Source organism: Thalassophryne amazonica, chromosome 11 (assembly GCF_902500255.1).
Source record: "Thalassophryne amazonica chromosome 11, fThaAma1.1, whole genome shotgun sequence".
In the NCBI taxonomy this organism is placed as follows: Eukaryota; Metazoa; Chordata; class Actinopteri; order Batrachoidiformes; family Batrachoididae; genus Thalassophryne; species Thalassophryne amazonica.
In genome coordinates this window covers 28662388-28682715 of record NC_047113.1, presented here as the reverse complement: position 1 = coordinate 28682715, position 20328 = coordinate 28662388, and the positions used below count along the sequence as shown (strand labels likewise).

At 41.5% G+C, this 20328-nt stretch overlaps 1 protein-coding gene across 2 annotated transcripts in view; it reads right to left on the bottom strand.

Moving 5' to 3' along the window:
- LOC117519806 (dedicator of cytokinesis protein 2-like) overlaps positions 1 to 20328 on the bottom strand; it is a 406014-nt gene that overhangs the window by 339352 nt on the left and 46334 nt on the right. For both annotated transcript variants that reach the window (XM_034181049.1, XM_034181050.1), the window contains exons 18-20: positions 6874 to 6971; positions 6707 to 6796; positions 6405 to 6505 (exon numbers count right to left, since the gene is read on the bottom strand). In XM_034181049.1, the coding sequence (XP_034036940.1) occupies positions 6405 to 6505; positions 6707 to 6796; positions 6874 to 6971 (289 nt within the window). The remainder of the gene's footprint in view (positions 1 to 6404; positions 6506 to 6706; positions 6797 to 6873; positions 6972 to 20328) is intronic.

Below are 20328 nucleotides of genomic sequence, written 5' to 3'. Positions count from 1 at the left end.
CAGCAGTCGGAAAAGGCTGTGTGTGGCACAGAGTTCACTTTGAGTTTACAACCCAATCTTCAACAGACTGCTCCTCCGCATTATCTGAATGACATGCAGTAGTAGCGCAATGATAATCACATAAAACAGCGGGCCCGCAGACTTTTGGCTTAGAAATCTTCATAAAATTGCAATAGAGGATGTCACGTTAACTGGATTAAATCTATGCAATCCTCTTCAGTGATATGTCCTCAAAGCAAAAAACTGAGTTTGTGGAATAAACTTTAATGTGGCCTCAGTGCCATCCAGCTGCCTTGCAACCAGCATTATTACCATTCAGCCCACCCTGTTTTTGTTTTGGTGCATAGTTGAAATCCAGACTCAGGAGGATTTCTGAGCGCGAGATGGGGAGTTTAAAATGTAGTAAGAGGGAGTTAAGAGAGTTTTACATAACTGCCTCTGGGCTGACAGGCGTTAAGCTGCAGTGTCCCCTTAAAGAGGGTGAACACCAACACACTGGCAGGGGGGCAGTGGAGTTCTGATGAAGAGACTGATGAATGCATGGAGGGAGGAATAGACAGGAAGAGATAAGAGCAAAGAGGAGGAGAGTGGCAGAGATATTTTGGCAAAGGAGGCAGAGAGGAGGGGAAAGCAGCTCAAGGGAAACAAGACAAGATGTAGGGCAAGTAAAGAACAGAAGTAGTCAGACATGGTCTTTAAATTATGACTGAAGACATTTCAAGTGCAAACAATTGCTTTACCTGGTGGCAACAGAACAGAAACACATGAATTAATAGATAGGAAGTAGTAGACAGAAGTGTTTGGGGTTGAGCATATAAGTGCATGAGCTTCTCTTTTGCAGAGCAGGCAGTGTTTGGTGATGACACACTCGGGCACCCTAAAATGTCTAAACGCATGCACTTTCCATGGTACCTGGATGCACTGCAGCATTTTAGATGCTGACTCTGAGGGTGGACAAAGAGGCATTTGTTTGAGGAATGTGTAAGCAGGTCAACAAATATGACACCATGTGTTGTGTCATGATGGTTGGCCTGCTTGTAGAGGAATAAGAGTAGCTTCACCCTGTCCCAACACACTCTTGACCGATGACTTTGCTGTACTGCCTCTGTACTGTCTCAGTGGACTAATTCGATCAGTTGTATAATACTGAAATTCCTGCTGAGATGTAGGACATCTTTGGTGCCAGACTTCTGGTAGTTTTACTGCAAATCAGCTCAGGCCCGGCGCCAGAAAATAAATATTAAGGGGGCGATGAGTTTATCACAGGGGGCGGGGTCGCCCCCCCCCCCCAAAAAAAAGTGCGCACTGGAGGGGACATGCCTCTGAGCGTGCGTAATGAATTGGGTGCACTCCTAGAAAGCTTGTGTATTTAGACTACACCGTTGTAAGAGACTGACTAAGAGTAATGACAGTATTTTTTAATTATTATTTGAACGTATAGAGGGTTTTCATGTGACGTATCGGTCACGTCATTTTGTGTCCCGCGGCCATTCTGGATTACGACGCGGTGGCCACTGTGATACGCTACGTGCATTTGGCGAACACTTGCAGAAGCTTTAACACCGGGGTGAAGAAGCCCAGAATTTTGTTTTATTTTATTCTGCAATAAATTTATATAAGAATACATAAAAATACTGCCTAGGATAACACAAGAACGCTTCCAATACGGATGCTTATTTACATTGTGGTCCTCGAGCACGGAGCTGCTGATCCTCAAGCTGCCCTTCCAGCGCCTGGTGAGAGAAATTGCTCAGGACTTCAAGAGACCTCCGCTGTCAGAGCCTTGCTGTGATGCTCCTCAGGAGGCCGGCGTTGCTGACCTGGTCGGCAGCTTCCTAGTTCAGAACATAGCAGTGGACACTGTCGGCCAGTTCATTACATCAACACTAAATTCACTATCTGGTACGGATCCACTGAACCAACTGCTACACATCTATCACGATAAATAGCTTTATCTCGAGGATTTAAAGCATTGTAATAACCATACACTCTCTCCATTTTTCTATCACGCGCCAGCCTCCTTGTAATCCAGAATGGAGACGGCACCTGTCCTGCAGCAAATCGGTCACGTGATTGAAAACCCTCTATAGACCCTCGGTCTCCTGCATACCACAAAACCAAACCAACTGATCTGAGAAACGACACGAGACAATAGATTAACCCCACATACAGCCTTCCATCACAAGCGCAAACACAGCGCAGGGCATGACAGTCACACAACGGGTCAAAGATAAACCTTTCATGTAGATATACAGTGGTCCCCTCGTTATCGCGGGAGTTACTTCTAAAAATAGCCCGCAAAAGGCGAAATCCGCGAAGTAGTCAGTTATTTTTTACAATTATTATAAATGTTTTAAGGCTGTAAAACCCCTCACTACACACTTTATACACTTACAAACAGGCATTAACATTTTCTCACTTTTCTCTCATGGGTAAACACTCTCAAAGTTCAAAACCTTAGTAGAAAAATAAGACCAACTGTTTTCAGGCCCAAACATTTGTTTGAGAAATAAAAATAGAACATTTTCCTATAAATAATTATGATGGCTTTTAGAACTAACAAATTTCATTTTAACGATCAACCTACGAGGTTGGACACATAAGAAATTATTAATAGTGACTGACCAGTATTTCACAGTTCCTCTGATCGCGCCTCTTCGTCCTGGCGCCGCGCTGCTGTTGTACCTTTTTCCACTCACACCTCGCTGCAGGTGTCTTTTTCCGAGTGAAGAACACAGTTATGGGTAGTTGTTGGCATTCTTTTTTCTTCTGGGCGAGAAGATTCTATAAACAGACACGCAGAACACAATGCGCGTGCTCTCCCTTCGCGGTGCCGCAACAGGTGTCCCGTCCTCTCAACAGAACACCGGCCTGCTTGATGAGGACGCAGAGCACAATGCGCTGTAAAAAAAAAAAAAAAAAAGCATGCAAAATGGACTAAAAAAATCGCGAAACTGCGAGGCGCTATATTTTCCAGTATTTCTTTTTCTTTCTTTTTTATTTTTCTTTTTGATAACTCTTCATATCCGAGGGGGCGAGGTTGATGACGTGGAGGGGGCGTCGCCCCCAAACGCCCCCCCTCGTGCGCCGGGTCCGAGTCAGCTGCGAACCGCTGAATATCAGTGTGAACAGAGGTGACGTCTCTAAGACTGCAAGGGAAGCTCAGCTTCCCCTAAAATGTCAAAAACTTAAGTGTCACATAGTACAGTTTAACATTTCATTGACTACTAAGCATTAGAACATGTTCATCTTGAAAATGAGTTTGTTAGAATCAGCTACTTATCACATATTGACTAACTCTATTTTGTTAACTTCTCATAAATCTTTTTCTATATGGTCTATGCTCAGTGCCATTTTCCTGTAGAAGCCAAGTGTCAGTTCACTTAAATGGGACTGCCTGGAAAGTTTTTTCATTGTCTCGAAACTCGACAGCAGGGCTGGACTGGGGAAATTTTTCAGGCCAGGCATTTTTAACCAAGACCAGGCCACCACCAGGTATCGAAGGGGAAAAAAATTAAGCCTGCTATGACAGTGTGTTTTTTTTTTTTTTTGGTCCCCTTAACCCGATCAATGTGCACCAGGAGGACACATACATTTTAACACTATAAGAAGCATTATGAAAAGTTCTCCCGAAATACAGTTATCATAGGCTTAATCAAAAGTACGATATATTGACAGTAGGTCACATTACTTTTTAGACATAATAAGCCGTTCATTCAAGCCTTGTTACTTAAATTTAGAAATAGAAATTATATAAAAACATTTGTTATAGAAATACTGTAGGCTATACTATAAATAATATATCATGACTTGGACCAATGACTGGATACAAAGATTGAACTTTTGAAACTGCAATACACAAAAGGCCACAAGATGGAGACAGTTGTCTATCTCACTACAGCTACAAAGTAACATCAAGGATTTCTTTAATACCAATTGTGTTGCTATTCAACTTAGAGAATGACCCTCAATTTAAAGTAAAATGTTAGGTATGTGAAATTATGCCAGGACTTGGGAAAATACATTTAGACAGGGACGCCGTTATACTACGCCACCCACACCCGCAGACTGTGCAAAACACCGCACTTCGTATGACCGACGCACGACCATCACACAAATAGAATAAAGAATAAAGAAACAACCTGGCGGCGACAGCATGGTAGTAGCCATGCACACCATTGCACAGGTTACATTGCTAGGCTAGGTTACGTGACTGGCAGAGTTAGCGCGAACGAAAATAATATCCAACCTTAATTCATATCTGAGTTGACCCAGTTAGACAGCACTTTACTTCGGACCAGAAGATCAGATGTCTCTCTCACACACAGATGTCTGATTTATGAACAAGTTAGGTTGCTGTTCATCAATTAATAGCTGAAGTTAACCTTCACTTACTGTCATGGCTGTAGTGGTCCCTGCCTCACTATAGTCACCCTTTCTTGACTTCAATGAAAATATATACTTGTTTTAGAAAAAGTAAAATAAAGACCTCTTTCTTGACCTCATATTTAACTGTTGACAGCACTGTAACAGTAAAATGTGTAATTTGTAACGTACATTATTAATAAATGTAACTATTAAATTCTTTCTAACATTTTTCTAACATTTAAATTTTCTTAAACATTTTACTTGTCGAAATTATTATTATTTTAAGTAGTAGTAGTAGTTGTAGTAAAAAAAGGCTTCAAAACCAGACCTTTAATCTAGGGGTGTTGTGAGGGGGGGGTCATCCTTGCCCCACGCCCCCATTCCATCTGGATTCGACCCTGCTTTGGCGTTTGAGCACAAAGAATGGATAACATTTATTTATGCAGAAAACATGACCAGATTTACAGGTCAGAAACTTTTATTGCGTTTTCACATCATGTGGTCCTCAGAAAGAGAGTTTAGGTGCATTTGAGTGGAAAATAGTGTTAGTTGTTGACGCGTCACGGAGGATCAGCTGTTTTAATGTGCAGATACGGAGCGGCTCAGCTCAGCTCTAAATAAAGGAGGAAAAAAGCATAAAAATGTCTTTGTAAAGCTCAGTGCAGGTGTGCTGTTATCACTGCGCTTTAAGAGGTGACGAGTCATAGCTGCTACAAAAAAAAAAACAAAAAAAAACACGGATGAAAAGCTCACAGCTCACTTTACTTCGTAAAAAAAAAAAAAAAAAATCCGCAGGCCAGTAGGCCATCAGGCCACCGGGCAAATGCCCGGTGTGCAATACTATCAGTCCAGCGGTGCTCGACAGTCATTGGGTAAATGCCACGATTTTGTCCGGCCCCTGGACTCCCAGCATCTCTGGGGGTGAATGCATAGACATTAGACGCCTCATAACGTGCTGCAACATAGTCCAGCGTCACCGCCATATTGGATGGGTCTCTTCACAACAGGCTTGCACTGGTGTCAACAGGAGTCAATGGAGAGTGAGCAAATTTGTGCTGCTTACGATTGCAATAACCGGTGCAGTATAGAAACCAGATCGTGTAGGATTACCTTTCATAAATAAGACTGAACAATAATTTTGGCAATTTTACCATTTGTAATATGTCATGGTAACAAATGTACTTACGTGTAATGTTATTACAGGAGGAACTCTCTCTCATTAGGTGTATTTCCATCCAACTAGTATCGCAACTCAAGCGAATTTTCATTAATGCAGCAAAAGGAAGAGTGCATTTGTGCGCATTTCCATCCACTTGTTATGCGCTTTTGTTTCACAATTCTTTGGAATTGAGTGGTGTCTGTATTTCACAAAGTTAGGCTGCACCACATCGCAAAATCAACTCCACTGGAGTTACAGAGTGCCAGTACCCGCAAGAAGTTGTACAACACAGTTCTTTTTCAAGGCTTTTAGCTCTCCAGCCCCAGTCAAAAGCCTAACAAGATAGTTTAAGACCCTGGAATGACCTGGAACTTTAATATTTAATATTAAGACAAAAATCTGCACAGCCTAAGCGCTCCCATGCAAAAAAACAGAAAACAAAAACAAACAAAAACCTATTATCATTTTTTTATTTTATTGGGAGTGTCTAATAAAAGTTTTTTTTTTGTTTTGTTTTTTTTGTCATGGGAGTGCACAACTACCACAAAAGACTCCAAGCTGTCGTTGATGTTAAAGGGGAAATACACAGTATTAAGAACAGGGGTATGTAAACTTTGGATCAGGGTCATTTGGGTAGTTCTCTTGTCATTTTGATTAAAAAAGAGGAAACAGTTGTTTGACAATAAATGGCTTCACCCAACCACCAACCATGAGAGAAAAAAAGTTTTTGTGTTGTCATTCATATTCTCTTAAAAATGGCCAAAAAAGCACAAATTCTGCCAGGGTATGTAAACTATATATATATATATACATGAAAGAGTAAGACTTCAGCAAAAGAGATGACAAGATGTTGTTTCTCAGGCAGGAAATGACCTACTTATATGCCAGTGTGGCACTGAAATGTTGCTTGATGTAGGCCTCTAACACGGTGTTGAAGTGCTGGAACTTTCTGTCAGCGATCAGACCGATGATGTATATCTGATGGAAAGGGAGGAACAGAGCCGGTTACGTGTTTTTAAAGCAGATTACATCTACAAGTGCAGATGAGAAGTTATATACATTCATCTGACACAATGTTTGGAAGAAGACAGGGAGGTGGCGATAAGCCTCCTGGGAAGACATCAGGTGCACCTGTTGACAAGCAATCCAGAGTTAGAACCACAAATAAAGCACACTCACCAAAGCATCAAACAGGAGGATGTCATAGTCGCTCATCTGAGAGTATTCCATCATGATGTTGAACAAAGCGTCCAGAGTGTCCTGTAGAAACTGCACACAGAGTAGAGGCCCAGTGAGCCTGCATGTCTGCATCTGTCACACAGACACACCTCTATAAATGTACTTACCTTGACCACCTCCTCCCCATCGATGAGTTTCAGTTTCTCCAGGTTATCTTTCAAGAGTTCAGGTCGAGTCCGCCACTTAAGGAGGCCCAGCAGTCCCACTGCAGAGGACACATGCAGTACCTTTAATATAATACATTTCATGACTGTTTGGTCACTGATAAAATGTGGGATGTTTTAGCTGCCTACCACAGATAGACTGGAGTCAAAAGCACATAATAACATGAATGTAAAGTGCAGTCTACACATTATGAATTAGCTGTGCGATGGAGAGGCAGGCTGTCCAGGGTGTACACTGCCTCTTGCCCAGTGACTGCTGGGACACACTCCAGTCCCACTGTGACCCTTAATTGGAATAAATGGGTATAAAAAATAAATGAATCAATCAATGTTATGAATTATAAGTGTGTTAATTTAGCTGCATAATTTAACTTTCATTTGCTCGTGGTCCCATAAGGACTTAGTAACAAACACATTTTTGCTGTAAAATTAGTTATCCTTGTTGCTATACAATATTCATTTATTCATTCTTTTATTCACTTTCTGCCAATCATCCAGGTTCCAGTCACCGACTCAGCAGACCAAGCAATACACAATATACATGGCCTAAAAATAGAAAATCTTAAATATGGAAACACTAACCAATCAGCCATTTTGGCTGTTGTGTTTGAATTCAGCACAATAAAAACTTTTTTAGGACATTTTATCTCTGAAGCAGACAAACATTCTAGACCAGTGTAATTTGTACCATGGCCTTTATTAGTTTTGGTGTGTGCTTGATAACTTTGGTTGATAATATACAATTATAGACTTTTGATGAGGTGAACCTCGTCAACAAGGCCTCGGTGAACCCCATCCTGACCAGGTCCGCTTAATCACGTGTACACCGAAATCAAAAGTCTATAACTGCTTTATTATATGGTTAACAAGAAAATTGGGAGTTTGTCAAACATACTAAAACTGAAAAATCAATCTCAAGTTTCAACTCTTTATTATTACTGTCATACTGCACCAACTGACATCCCATCGATCGACTGGAGATGACTGTTAAGTCCGTGATGAAGAGTCATCAGGCTTGTTTTCTTATAAAGTTCGCTATTCACCTGTCTAGCTTCTGCATAAAATCGACCAAGTACTCCGTCAGTAACATGCTATCGACTTGATGGTGCAGAGATAATGTTTGTGGATGACCTCATTAGGAATGAGCTTACGATTCCCACTCAGCGTAGTAACACAATAACACCTGAGATGAAGGCAATAACAATATTGTGATACCTGGCTATCGGAAAATGTATATTTCATGTAAATTCTATAACATTCATACAATTATTAATATCAAAGTAAGTGATGCCAGCAGCCAGAGCCTAAACTCACCTGTTTGAGGAAAACTTTGCTTGCGTTCTGCAATTTCTGCTCTCACTTTGGATTGCAGCACGTACCAGTGCTTCTCACACTCATCATTTGTGCACAATTTCCAGCATGGAGAGCAAAAATAACAATAAGCTAATAAATATAATAATCAGCATGTGAATGAGGTACATTTAGACATTTTGAAGCTGTGTAACAATTCATTTAATTTTGCTGACTTTTATCATCATGATATTAAATTATTTTCACAATTGCATATTTCTTAATACAGTCAAGTTATATGACCAGTTTATTTACTGTCCATTCATAACTAGGCGCATGGAGCGCATTTGTTTTTTTTGTTTGTTTTCTCTTTGCCTTTTTTGAGAACCTATCACAGCTCTTAGAAGACTGTGTCACATCTAGAAACGGGGTCACCCCGCCTCCTCACAAAGATAAATGTTTCTGTCCCGTCCTTGTTCAGAGTTGCTCTCAGACACTTCTTGGATCACTGTAAAGGTGCCCTGACACTTGCACGGCTTTGATCCACGCACTTGCATGCACTTCGTCATGACAATCCCAGCAGCTGTGTTCTCAGCTGGACGCCGTGCTTTGTTCCGCTGGACGCTGTGCTATGCTGCATATATAAAATAATTATTTCATAGCAGATTAATCATTTTCTATCAGAGTTGGCTGTTGAAAATGCCCCTAATCGCTTCCGGAATCACAGACAACCATTTCAGTTGGAACTTTTTTCTCTCTCTCTTGTGCACTGCATGAGGTGGAGAACATATTTGGAATAGTCTAAAAGGTAATTATTTGTCATGTTTATATTTTAATGGCTTGGTAAAACAGTTGCATGTACATTCCTTCTTATGAGCAGCTCTAGATTAAACATCTCGTTATAATCATTCAGATGAGTCCAGTGGATTTTTATTTTATTTTAGCACCGTTGTCGTGTGTTACCTGTGCTGCTCCACAGCCTGTCCAGTGGATTTTTATTTTATTTTTTACCACTGTTGTCGTGTGTTACCTGTGCTGCTCCACAGCCTGTCCAGTGGATTTTTATTTTATTTTAGCACCGTTGTCGTGCGTTACCTGTGCTGCTCCAGCCTGTCCAGTGGATTTTTATTTTATTTTTTAGCACTGTTGTCGTGCGTTACCTGTGCTGCTCCACAGCCTGTCCAGTGGATTTTTATTTTATTTTAGCACCGTTGTCGTGCGTTACCTGTGCTGCTCCACAGCCTGTCCAGTGGATTTTTATTTTATTTTTTACCACTGTTGTCGTGCGTTACCTGTGCTGCTCCACAGCCTGTCCAGTGGATTTTTATTTTATTTTTACCACTGTTGTCGTGCGTTACCTGTGCTGCTCCACAGCCTGTCCAGTGGATTTTTATTTTATTTTTTACCACTGTTGTCGTGTGTTACCTGTGCTGCTCCACAGCCTGTCCAGTGGATTTTTATTTTATTTTTACCACTGTTGTCGTGCGTTACCTGTGCTGCTCCACAGCCTGTCCAGTGGATTTTTATTTTATTTTTTACCACTGTTGTCGTGCGTTACCTGTGCTGCTCCACAGCCTGTCTAGTGGATTTTTATTTTATTTTTTACCACCGTTGTCGTGCGTTACCTGTGCTGCTCCACAGCCTGTCTAGTGGATTTTTATTTTTTACCACCGTTGTCGTGCGTTACCTGTGCTGCTCCACAGCCTGTCTAGTGGATTTTTATTTTTTACCACTGTTGTCGTGCGTTACCTGTGCTGCTCCACAGCCTGTCTAGTGGATTTTATTTTTTACCACCGTTGTCGTGCGTTACCTGTGCTGCTCCACAGCCTGTCTAGTGGATTTTTATTTGTTTTTTGCCGCCGTTGTCGTGCGTTACCTGTGCTGCTCCACAGCCTGTCTAGTGGATTTTTATTTTATTTTTTGCCACCGTTGTCGTGCGTTACCTGTGCTGTTCCACGGCCTGTCTAGTGGATTTTTATTTTATTTTTTGCCACCGTTGTCGTGCGTTACCTGTGCTGTTCCACGGCCTGTCTAGTGGATTTTTATTTTATTTTTTGCCACCGTTGTCGTGCGTTACCTGTGCTGTTCCACGGCCTGTCTAGTGGATTTTTATTTTGTTTTTTGCCACCGTTGTCGTGCGTTACCTGTGCTGTTCCACGGCCTGTCTAGTGGATTTTTATTTTGTTTTTTGCCCCCGTTGTCGTGCGTTACCTGTGCTGTTCCACGGCCTGTCTAGTGGATTTTTATTTTGTTTTTTGCCACCGTTGTCGTGCGTTACCTGTGCTGTTCCACGGCCTGTCTAGTGGATTTTTATTTAATTTTTTTTACCACCGTTGTCGTGCGTTACCTGTGCTGCTCCGCAGCCTGTCTAGTGGATTTTTATTTTTTTTTTTTACCACTGTTGTCGTGCGTTACCTGTGCTGCTCCACAGCCTGTCTAGTGGATTTTTATTTTATTTTTGCACCGTTGTCGTGCGTTCGCTGTTGCCGTGCGTTACTTGTGCTGCTTCATGGCCTGTCTGGTGCCTTAACTAAAGCACTCCTTCTGCTGAATCACCTCTAAATTATTTACACATTATTCACTTTGCGTGTTTTTAGGAATCCACTAGGTTGCGTAGCTACTAGCTTTTAGCTGATTTAGCATGGCGGCTTCTCCTGTCTCTCCCGCACTTTTCTGCTCTGGTTGTGAAATGTTTAGTGTTCCTCGGCCTCCTTTAGCAGTAATGGTACTTGTAATAAGTGCAGCTTATTCGTAGCTTTGGAGGCCAGGCTGGGCGAATTGGAGACTCGGCTCCGCACCGTGGAAAATTCTACAGCTAACCAGGCCCCTGTAGTCGGTGCGGACCAAGGTAGCTTAGCCACCGTTAGTTCCCCCCTGGCAGATCCCGGGCAGTCGGGAAAGCAGGCTGACTGGGTGACTGTGAGGAGGAAGCGTAGCCCTAAACAGAAGCCCCGTGTACACCGTCAACCCGTGCACATCTCTAACCGTTTTTCCCCACTCGACGATACACTCGCCGAGGATCAAACTCTGGTTATTGGCGACTCTGTTTTGAGAAATGTGAAGTTAGCGACACCAGCAACCATTGTCAATTGTCTTCCGGGGGCCAGAGCAGGCGACATTGAAGGAAATTTGAAATTGCTGGCTAAGGCTAAGCGTAAATTTGGTAAGATTGTAATTCACGTCGGCAGTAATGACACTCGGTTACGCCAATCGGAGGTCACTAAAATTAACATTAAATCGGTGTGTAACTTTGCAAAAACAATGTCGGACTCTGTTGTTTTCTCTGGGCCCCTCCCCAATCAGACCGGGAGTGACATGTTTAGCCGCATGTTCTCCTTGAGTTGCTGGCTGTCTGAGTGGTGTCCAAAAAATGAGGTGGGCTTCATTGATAATTGGCAAAGCTTCTGGGGAAAACCTGGTCTTGTTAGGAGAGACGGCATCCATCCCACTTTGGATGGAGCAGCTCTCATTTCTAGAAATCTGGCCAATTTTCTTGGATCCTCCAAACTGTGACTGTCTAGCGTTGGGACCAGGAGGCAGAGCTGTGGTCTTATACACCTCTCTGCAGCTTCTCTCCCCCTGCCATCCCCTCATTACCCCATCCCCGTAGAGACGGTGCCTGCTTCCAGACCACCAATAACCAGCAAAAATATATTAAGCAAAAAAATTAAAAAAGAAAAAATAATATAGCACCTTCAACTGCACCACAGACTAAAACAGTTAAATGTGGTCTATTAAACATTAGGTCTCTCTCTTCTAAGTCCCTGTTGGTAAATGATATAATAATTGATCAACGTATTGATTTATTCTGCCTTACAGAAACCTGGTTACAGCAGGATGAATATGTTAGTTTAAATGAGTCAACACCCCCGAGTCACACTAACTGTCAGAATGCTCGTAGCACGGGCCGGGGCGGAGGATTAGCAGCAATCTTCCATTCCAGCTTATTAATAATCAAAAACCTAGACAGAGCTTTAATTCATTTGAAAGCTTGTCTCTTAGTCTTTTCCATCCAAATTGGAAGTCCCAAAAACCAGTTTTATTTGTTATTATCTATCGTCCACCTGGTCGTTACTGTGAGTTTCTCTGTGAATTTTCAGACCTTCTGTCTGACTTAGTGCTTAGCTCAGATAAGATACTTATAGTGGGCGATTTTAACATCCACACAGATGCTGAGAATGACAGCCTCAACACTGCATTTAATCTATTATTAGACTCTATCGGCTTTGCTCAAAAAGTAAATGAGTCCACCCACCACTTTAATCATATCTTAGATCTTGTTCTGACTTATGGTATGGAAATAGAAGACTTAACGGTATTCCCTGAAAACTCCCTTCTGTCTGATCATTTCTTAATAACATTTACATTTACTCTGATGGACTACCCAGCAGTGGGGAATAATTCATTACACTAGAAGTCTTTCAGAAAGCGCTGTAACTAGGTTTAAGGATATGATTCCTTCTTTATGTTCTCTATTGTCATATACCAACACAGAGCAGAGTAGCTACCTAAACTCTGTAAGGGAGTTAGAGTATCTCGTCAATAGTTTTACATCCTCATTGAAGACAACTTTGGATGCTGTAGCTCCTCTGAAAAGAGAGCTTTAATCAGAAGTGTCTGACTCCGTGGTATAACTCACAAACTCGTAGCTTAAAGCAGATAACCCGTAAGTTGGAGAGGAAATGGCGTCTCACTAATTTAGAAGATCTTCACTTAGCCTGGAAAAAGAGTTTGTTGCTCTATAAAAAAGCCCTCTGTAAAGCTAGGACATCTTTCTACTCATCACTAATTGAAGAAAATAAGAACAACCCCAGGTTTCTTTTTCAGCACTGTAGCCAGGCTGACAAAGAGTCAGAGCTCTATTGAGCTGAGTATTCCATTAACTTTAACTAGTAATGACTTCATGACTTTCTTTGCTAACAAAATTTTGACTATTAGAGAAAAAAATTACTCATAACCATCCCAAAGATGTATCGTTATCTTTGGCTGCTTTCAGTGATGCCGGTATTTGGTTAGACTCTTTCTCTCCGATTGTTCTGAGTTATTTTCATTAGTTACTTCATCCAAACCATCAACATGTTTATAGACCCCATTCCTGCCAGGCTGCTCAAGGAAGTCCTACCATTATTTAATGCTTCAATCTTAAATATGATCAACTTATCTTTGTTAGTTGGCTATGTACCACAGGCTTTTAAGGTGGCAGTAATTAAACCATTACTTAAAAAGCCATCACTTGACCCAGCTATTTTAGCTAATTATAGGCCAATCTCCAACCTTCCTTTCTCTCAAGAATCTTTGAGAGGGTGGTTGTAAAACAGCTAACTGATCACCTGCAGAGGAATGGTCTATTTGAAGAGTTTCAGTCAGGTTTTAGAATTCATCATAGTACAGAAACAGCATTAGTGAAGGTTACAAATGATCTTCTTATGGCTTCGGACAGTGGACTTATCTCTGTGCTTGTTCTGTTGGACCTCAGTGCTGCTTTTGATACTGTGACCATAAAATTTTATTACAGAGATTAGAGCATGTCATAGGTATTAAAGGCACTGCGCTGCGGTGGTTTGAATCATATTTGTCTAATAGATTACAGTTTGTTCATGTAAATGGGGAATCTTCTTCACAGACTAAAGTTAATTATGGAGTTCCACAAGGTTCTGTGCTAGGACCAATTTTATTCACTTTATACATGCTTCCCTTAGGCAGTATTATTAGACGGTATTGCTTAAATTTTCATTGTTACGCAGATGATACCCAGCTTTATCTATCCATGAAGCCAGAGGACACACACCAATTAGCTAAACTGCAGGATTGTCTTACAGACATAAAGACATGGATGACCTCTAATTTCCTGCTTTTAAACTCAGATAAAACTGAAGTTATTGTACTTGGCCCCACAAATCTTAGAAGCATGGTGTCTAACCAGATCTTTACTCTGGATGGCATTTCCCTGACCTCTAGTAATACTGTGAGAAATCTTGGAGTCATTTTTGATCAGGATATGTCATTCAAAGCGCATATTAAACAAATATGTAGGACTGCCTTTTTGCATTTACGCAATATCTCTAAAATCAGAAAGGTCTTGTCTCAGAGTGATGCTGAAAAACTAATTCATGCATTTATTTCCTCTAGGCTGGACTATTGTAATTCTTTATTATCAGGTTGTCCTAAAAGTTCCCTAAAAAGCCTTCAGTTAATTCAAAATGCTGCAGCTAGAGTACTGACGGGGACTAGCAGGAGAGAGCATATCTCACCCGTGTTGGCCTCTCTTCATTGGCTTCCTGTTAATTCTAGAATAGAATTTAAAATTATTCTTCTTACTTATAAGGTTTTGAATAATCAGGTCCCATCTTATCTTAGGGACCTCGTAGTACCATATCACCCTAATAGAGCGCTTCGCTCTCAGACTGCAGGCTTACTTGTAGTTCCTAGGGTTTGTAAGAGTAGAATGGGAGGCAGAGCCTTCAGCTTTCAGGCTCCTCTCCTGTGGAACCAGCTCCCAATTCAGATCAGGGAGACAGATACCCTCTCTACTTTTAAGATTAGGCTTAAAACTTTCCTTTTCGCTAAGGCTTATAGTTAGGGCTGGATCGGGTGACCCTGGACTATCCCTTGGTTATGCTGCTTTAGACGTAGACTGTGGGGGGGTTCCCATGATGCACTGTTTCTTTCTCTTTTTGCTCTGTATGCATCACTCCTCATTTAATCATTGGTGATCGATCTCTGCCCCCCTCCACAGCATGTCTTTTTCCTGGTTCTTTCCCTCAGCCCCAACCAGTCTCAGCAGAAGACTGCCCCTCCCTGAGCCTGGTTCTGCTGGAGGTTTCTTCCTGTTAAGAGGGAGTTTTTCCTTCCCACTGTTGCCAAGTGCTTGCTCACAGGGGGTCGTTTTGACCGTTGGGGTTTTTCATAATTATTGTATGGCCTTGCCTTACAATATAAAGCGCCTTGGGGCAACTGTTTGTTGTGATTTGGCGCTATATAAAAAAAAAGTTGATTGATTGATTGATGAGCTGCGCTGTGATTTAGTGCACTGATCTAATCACTTGCACTCGCACGCAGTGTTTTGAATTGTTTGCGTAATGTTCACATGAGGTTCACGTAATTAAAGAGTGATGGAGATTTTGAACATTTCCAAATTGCCTTTGTGCACTTGCATGAAGCCGCGCACAGTTTTCAATGGTTTCCAATGAGTTTACAATGACTTTACTCTCCTGCACGGCAGAGTGCGTGCAAGTGCGCGGATAAAATTCATGCAAGTATCAGTGTTATGAAAGTGTAGGAACACGGACCCACAACAGGGGGCGCAAATGAACGGACAATGGAGGAGTCAAATAACACTGTTTTTACTGTTGTGAAACAGGCACAACAAACACAACCGATTACAATATTGAGACTGAGTTCAATTACAACGGTGTCGTGTGGGCAGGCTCGACGATAGGAGACGTCTGTCCAAGTCGAACCGGAACCAACCCGATTTCCTCTGCCACCGAACCCCGGGAATACTGGAGCCGCCAAGTCCCGAATTCCCAGGTGGCCACTGCCTCCGCTCGTCAGATCCGGTACTGCTGGCAAGGAACAGAAACAGTCAGGTGTGGATGCGGCTGCACCCAGCAACACGGAGGGTGGAGAGTCCACCTCCACCTCTCGTCAACAACAATCAAGAAGTGTAGGAAGGTGAGTACTTATCCAAATGTTGTCCGGTAGTCAGCTGTCCTACAAATAATCAACAAGAATTACAACTGTAGTCACAGGTATGTTTGGGCGGAGATTGTTACCTCTTTGATAAGGCGATATCTCGGCAAATGAGGTGGAGCTGCCGTCCTGCTGATATACCTCCCTGTTGATTGGAATCAGCTGTCTCCAATGATGGGTGACAGCTGTCATCCTGGCTGCTCCTGTAAGGCGGCAGCGCCCTCCGGTGCCTGGAGCCCGCACTGCAGGCAGGGCGCCCTCTAGTGGTGGTAGGCCAGCAGTACCTCCTCTTCAGCGGCCCACACAACAATCAGGGCTTTAGGCTAAGATTCCTTGTTAGGAATCTTTAGGCTAAGTTGGGAGCTCTCTGAGAGGATTCTGAGTTTCTTTGTGAATATGGGCCCAGATCTTTTGTTTGTTTGTTCTTTCAAGTTCTGTGCACAAGAAAGTATGCCTGATGCACAGATGCCCTTCAATCAATGATTCTGTGTATTGCTCTATCCCCCTATTGGCAGGGGATTAGAAAAACAAAAAGTCTGTGCAGTTAACAAAGGAAAATGTACAGCAAAATAAAATGCTCATGCTCAGTACACTGCCTCCTGATCTGTGAAACATGGTGGAGGTTGTGTTGCATTGTCAGTATGTACGGCTGCCACTGCAACAGATTCCCTAGTATGTGTTGACGATGTGACTGCTGGCAAAAGCATCAGAATGAATTCTAAAATGCATACGGCACTGCTATTGTATGTTATCTGCTCACGTTGAGCCAAATGCTGTAAAACTGCCTCACACTGCAGATGGACAATGACCTGAAGCACAATGAAAGATCTCTGCAGAAGCAGAGAAGCAACCTTTTGTGCAACCATGTCAATCACCTGACCTGAATCCAAGTGACTGTGCATTCATCTTGCTGAAAGAAAAATAGGGAAAGTACGAACAGGAAGTGAAGACGGCTTCTGTGGAAGTCTGTCAGAGCATCATTGTGTCTGTGGATTCCAGAACTCAGGGAGTCATGTACTGACAAGGACTTGCAACCAAGTATGAAAAATGACAATTTGATTTTGGATTGCGTTTGTTTGTCCTCCTACCTTTGGCAGAAAAATGTACACTAATTTCTGTACTCAGTCCACTGTTTTCCCACTTTGATGTACATATCCTCTAAGGGAAAAGTCTGTGCTTTCAACCCATGTTCATTTATTATTTATATGCTTTCAAATTCATTATGTTTGGGTAGAAAACAAACAAACAAAAAAACCCTCAAATTTTATCCATGCACAAATTCCTGCAAATATGGATAAGCATGTAATTAATGGAAATGTCATCGTAGCTGTCAAATTTATCTCCTACCCACGTAAGAATGTCTCTTTTTTATGATAAACTGTGAATCAACACGTCAGTGAGCTGACTATTTAATGCCATGTTTTAAAAAAATGGATGTTGCTGGGTTGGATTTAATATTAATTTATGTTTGCCAGGTTCATCTCTGAGTGATTTGTCATTCTTTGCACGTCCTCTCTCCTCCGATGAGTGAGACCTTCGATGGAACATTCAAATCCACCATTTCGGTCATTAATTCTGTTCCAGGTTGACACTGGGAAGCTTTTTACATCTCTGTAGAGCTGCCTGGTGGAAGTTTTTCACATTCCCTGTCCAATCATTTGTGACTCAACAAGCCAAAACGCACATCTGGTGGGTGGCCCCAAACAACACTGTGCACACCTGCATATGTGTGTGTTAGAGTGTGTGTGTGTGTGTATGTGCGTGTGTGTGTGTATTTGCAAACAAGTGATTAATATTGTGTCATAATGTTCCTTAGAGTGATGGACCAGCTTCCTTAGCAACAGCTGCCGCACCTGTTTGTGGTGAATCGTGCTGTCTGGCAGGTTTGTGTGTGTGTGTGTGTGTGTATTTGAGGCTGTCACACTGAAGAGGAGAAGGTGTCTTGCTGGATTTTTTCCATTTACACAGGTTGTGCCATTTATACAACATAATTATTGCTTTATTCAGCCTCAGAGTTGTGCCAGATTGCTTTGAAATGTAATCAGTTATTGAATAAAAATGACATGGCCATTTTTGCTACTAGTAGCATATTTCGTTGAATTACAGTAATGTAACAATCTGAATTTGGATTACTTCAATTACTGAACAAGATGCACATCATGCTAAAATTTAGACTTTTTTATTTATCTCATAACCAAGTATAAATTAGCACAAAGTATTTCCAAACATAACTCTTTCAATTATCTGTAAAATCTCTTTTCTCTCTCTCTCAGACTCACTCAGACCTGTGTTGCAAACCAAACGGTCCCCCCTAAAAATTGGTCCACCCTGCCTTCACTGCGCATGTGTCATCTGGGACCACAGCAGCTTGTCTGAGTCTGACTCTCTATACCCAAAGATCAAAGGGAATAATGTGATTATTAACCATCAGATGACAAGGTAAAACCTCTTAAATCATTCTAAAGTCAGTTTTAAGCAGAAACAAGGTGATAATCAGTGAACTGCGGCTGACACACAAATGATGCATGCGTAGTGAAGGCAGGGCGGACCGAAATTTAGGGGGGGACCGTTCGGTCGGCGAGGTCACTGTGGCACAAGCCTAGAAGTAATCATTGGGTTACTGCGCGAGGGTGTACAATGTTTGAAAGATCAAAACACTCCAATGATCCCAGATAACATCGATGATGATGTGGCCAAGTGTATCATCAGATGTACCTCAAAACCATCCACATCATCAACTCAGGTTCGAGAAAGATGACGCAGGAAGAATGTGACTGCTGCTATGCTGTGAATATGTTCTAAAGTCACTGAGAGAATATATCAATTGAAAGAATACTGTAATTTAAAAATGATCAACAACTCTTACCAAGGAGAGATAATGTTCTAAAACTCGAGCAATCATCTGTCAATGTTCTTCGTAAAGTTGGAGTATAATAACCCATTACAGAAAAAGCACAAGAAAGAAAGATATTATACTGTTGGAGTTAAAAGCTTTCAAAAAAATCACATTTGAAACTGATAAATGCACAGCAGATCCAGAGATGCTGGTTACAGCAAAAAGTGAAATTGAAACACGTCATATAATCAAACGCTCAGCTGGAAAATAAATGTTTTTATGGTATATTTGTGTTTCAGCCAAAGAAGATATTGAAACAGTGTCTCACAAGGTGTGTGAAATTATCAAACCTCCCATTCGCAACCCGGCTGCAATCACCACATCTTGTCAGATGCTGAAGTTCATCAGGAGGCAACAGACAGCGTCACCAATATAAATGAAAGACACTCATACCAAACTCCTCATGGAATGAAGGTCATACCTTTCAAGTGTATGATACATTCTGTGTCAATAACATTGCACAGCAAATAGGAAAAAAAAAAGATGAAAATTATAAAACTCTGAAGTCGAGGGCACATTGATCATCTGAAATAGGTTTAAAGCAGATGACCTTCAAATATGTTCCCGTAGGAGTCCTACTTGAGTTTTTCTGAATAAATGATGTGAAAGATCTTTGTGATTCAGAGTAGCAATGCTGTGTACTCTCTCTTGTACTCTTTCCCTCCTTTTTATTTATTTATTTTTGTTGTTGTTAATTGTGTGAATCACTGCATCTACAATAATTATAATAATAATAATTATAGGTTTATTGGTGGTTAAATCAATAAATGGGAATGACTTTTAAATGTTCTGCTTCGTTTTTGTTTCTTTAAAAGTGAAATCAGTCAGAATGATGTCTCAGATGTTAACATAATAGCAACCACAAAAATCAGATTGAAGAAATACTATATATTAAATGTTAGAAATACTTTAAACCCACGTGTTATAACTGAATGACGTGCAGTGCATCCAGAAAGTATTCACAGCACTTCACTTTTCCCACATTTTGTTATGTTACAGCTTTATTCCAAAAGTGGATGATTTTTTTTTCCTCACAATTTGACACACAATACCCCATAATGACAATGTAAAAAACCTTTTTGGAGATTTTTGCTAATTTATTAAAATAAAAAAACAAAGAAATCAGATGTACTAATGTATTCACTGCCTTTTCATGAAGCTCAAAATTGAGCTCAGGTGCATCCTGTTTACACTGATCATCCTTGAGATGTTTCTACAGCTTAATTGGAGTCCTCCTGGGGTAAATTCAGCTGACGCCTGTCGGTTGCATCATTCGCCTGTGAGCAGGCTTTGTGTGAGCAGTGGTCCACCCCTCTCGTCGGATTTTTATTACGAATAAATGTCTGAACGATTTGGAGCTTTGCTGCATCAAATTTTTCCAGAAACTGTGAGAGACCTCCAAGTGGACACCATTTGGAAAATTCATATGGCTTTCAGCGACGATTTTATGGGGATTACACAGATTAAGGAGTGCTCCAGCCGGTTTAAAGACCGCCCACAGCGTCTGAGAGCGCGGCGCA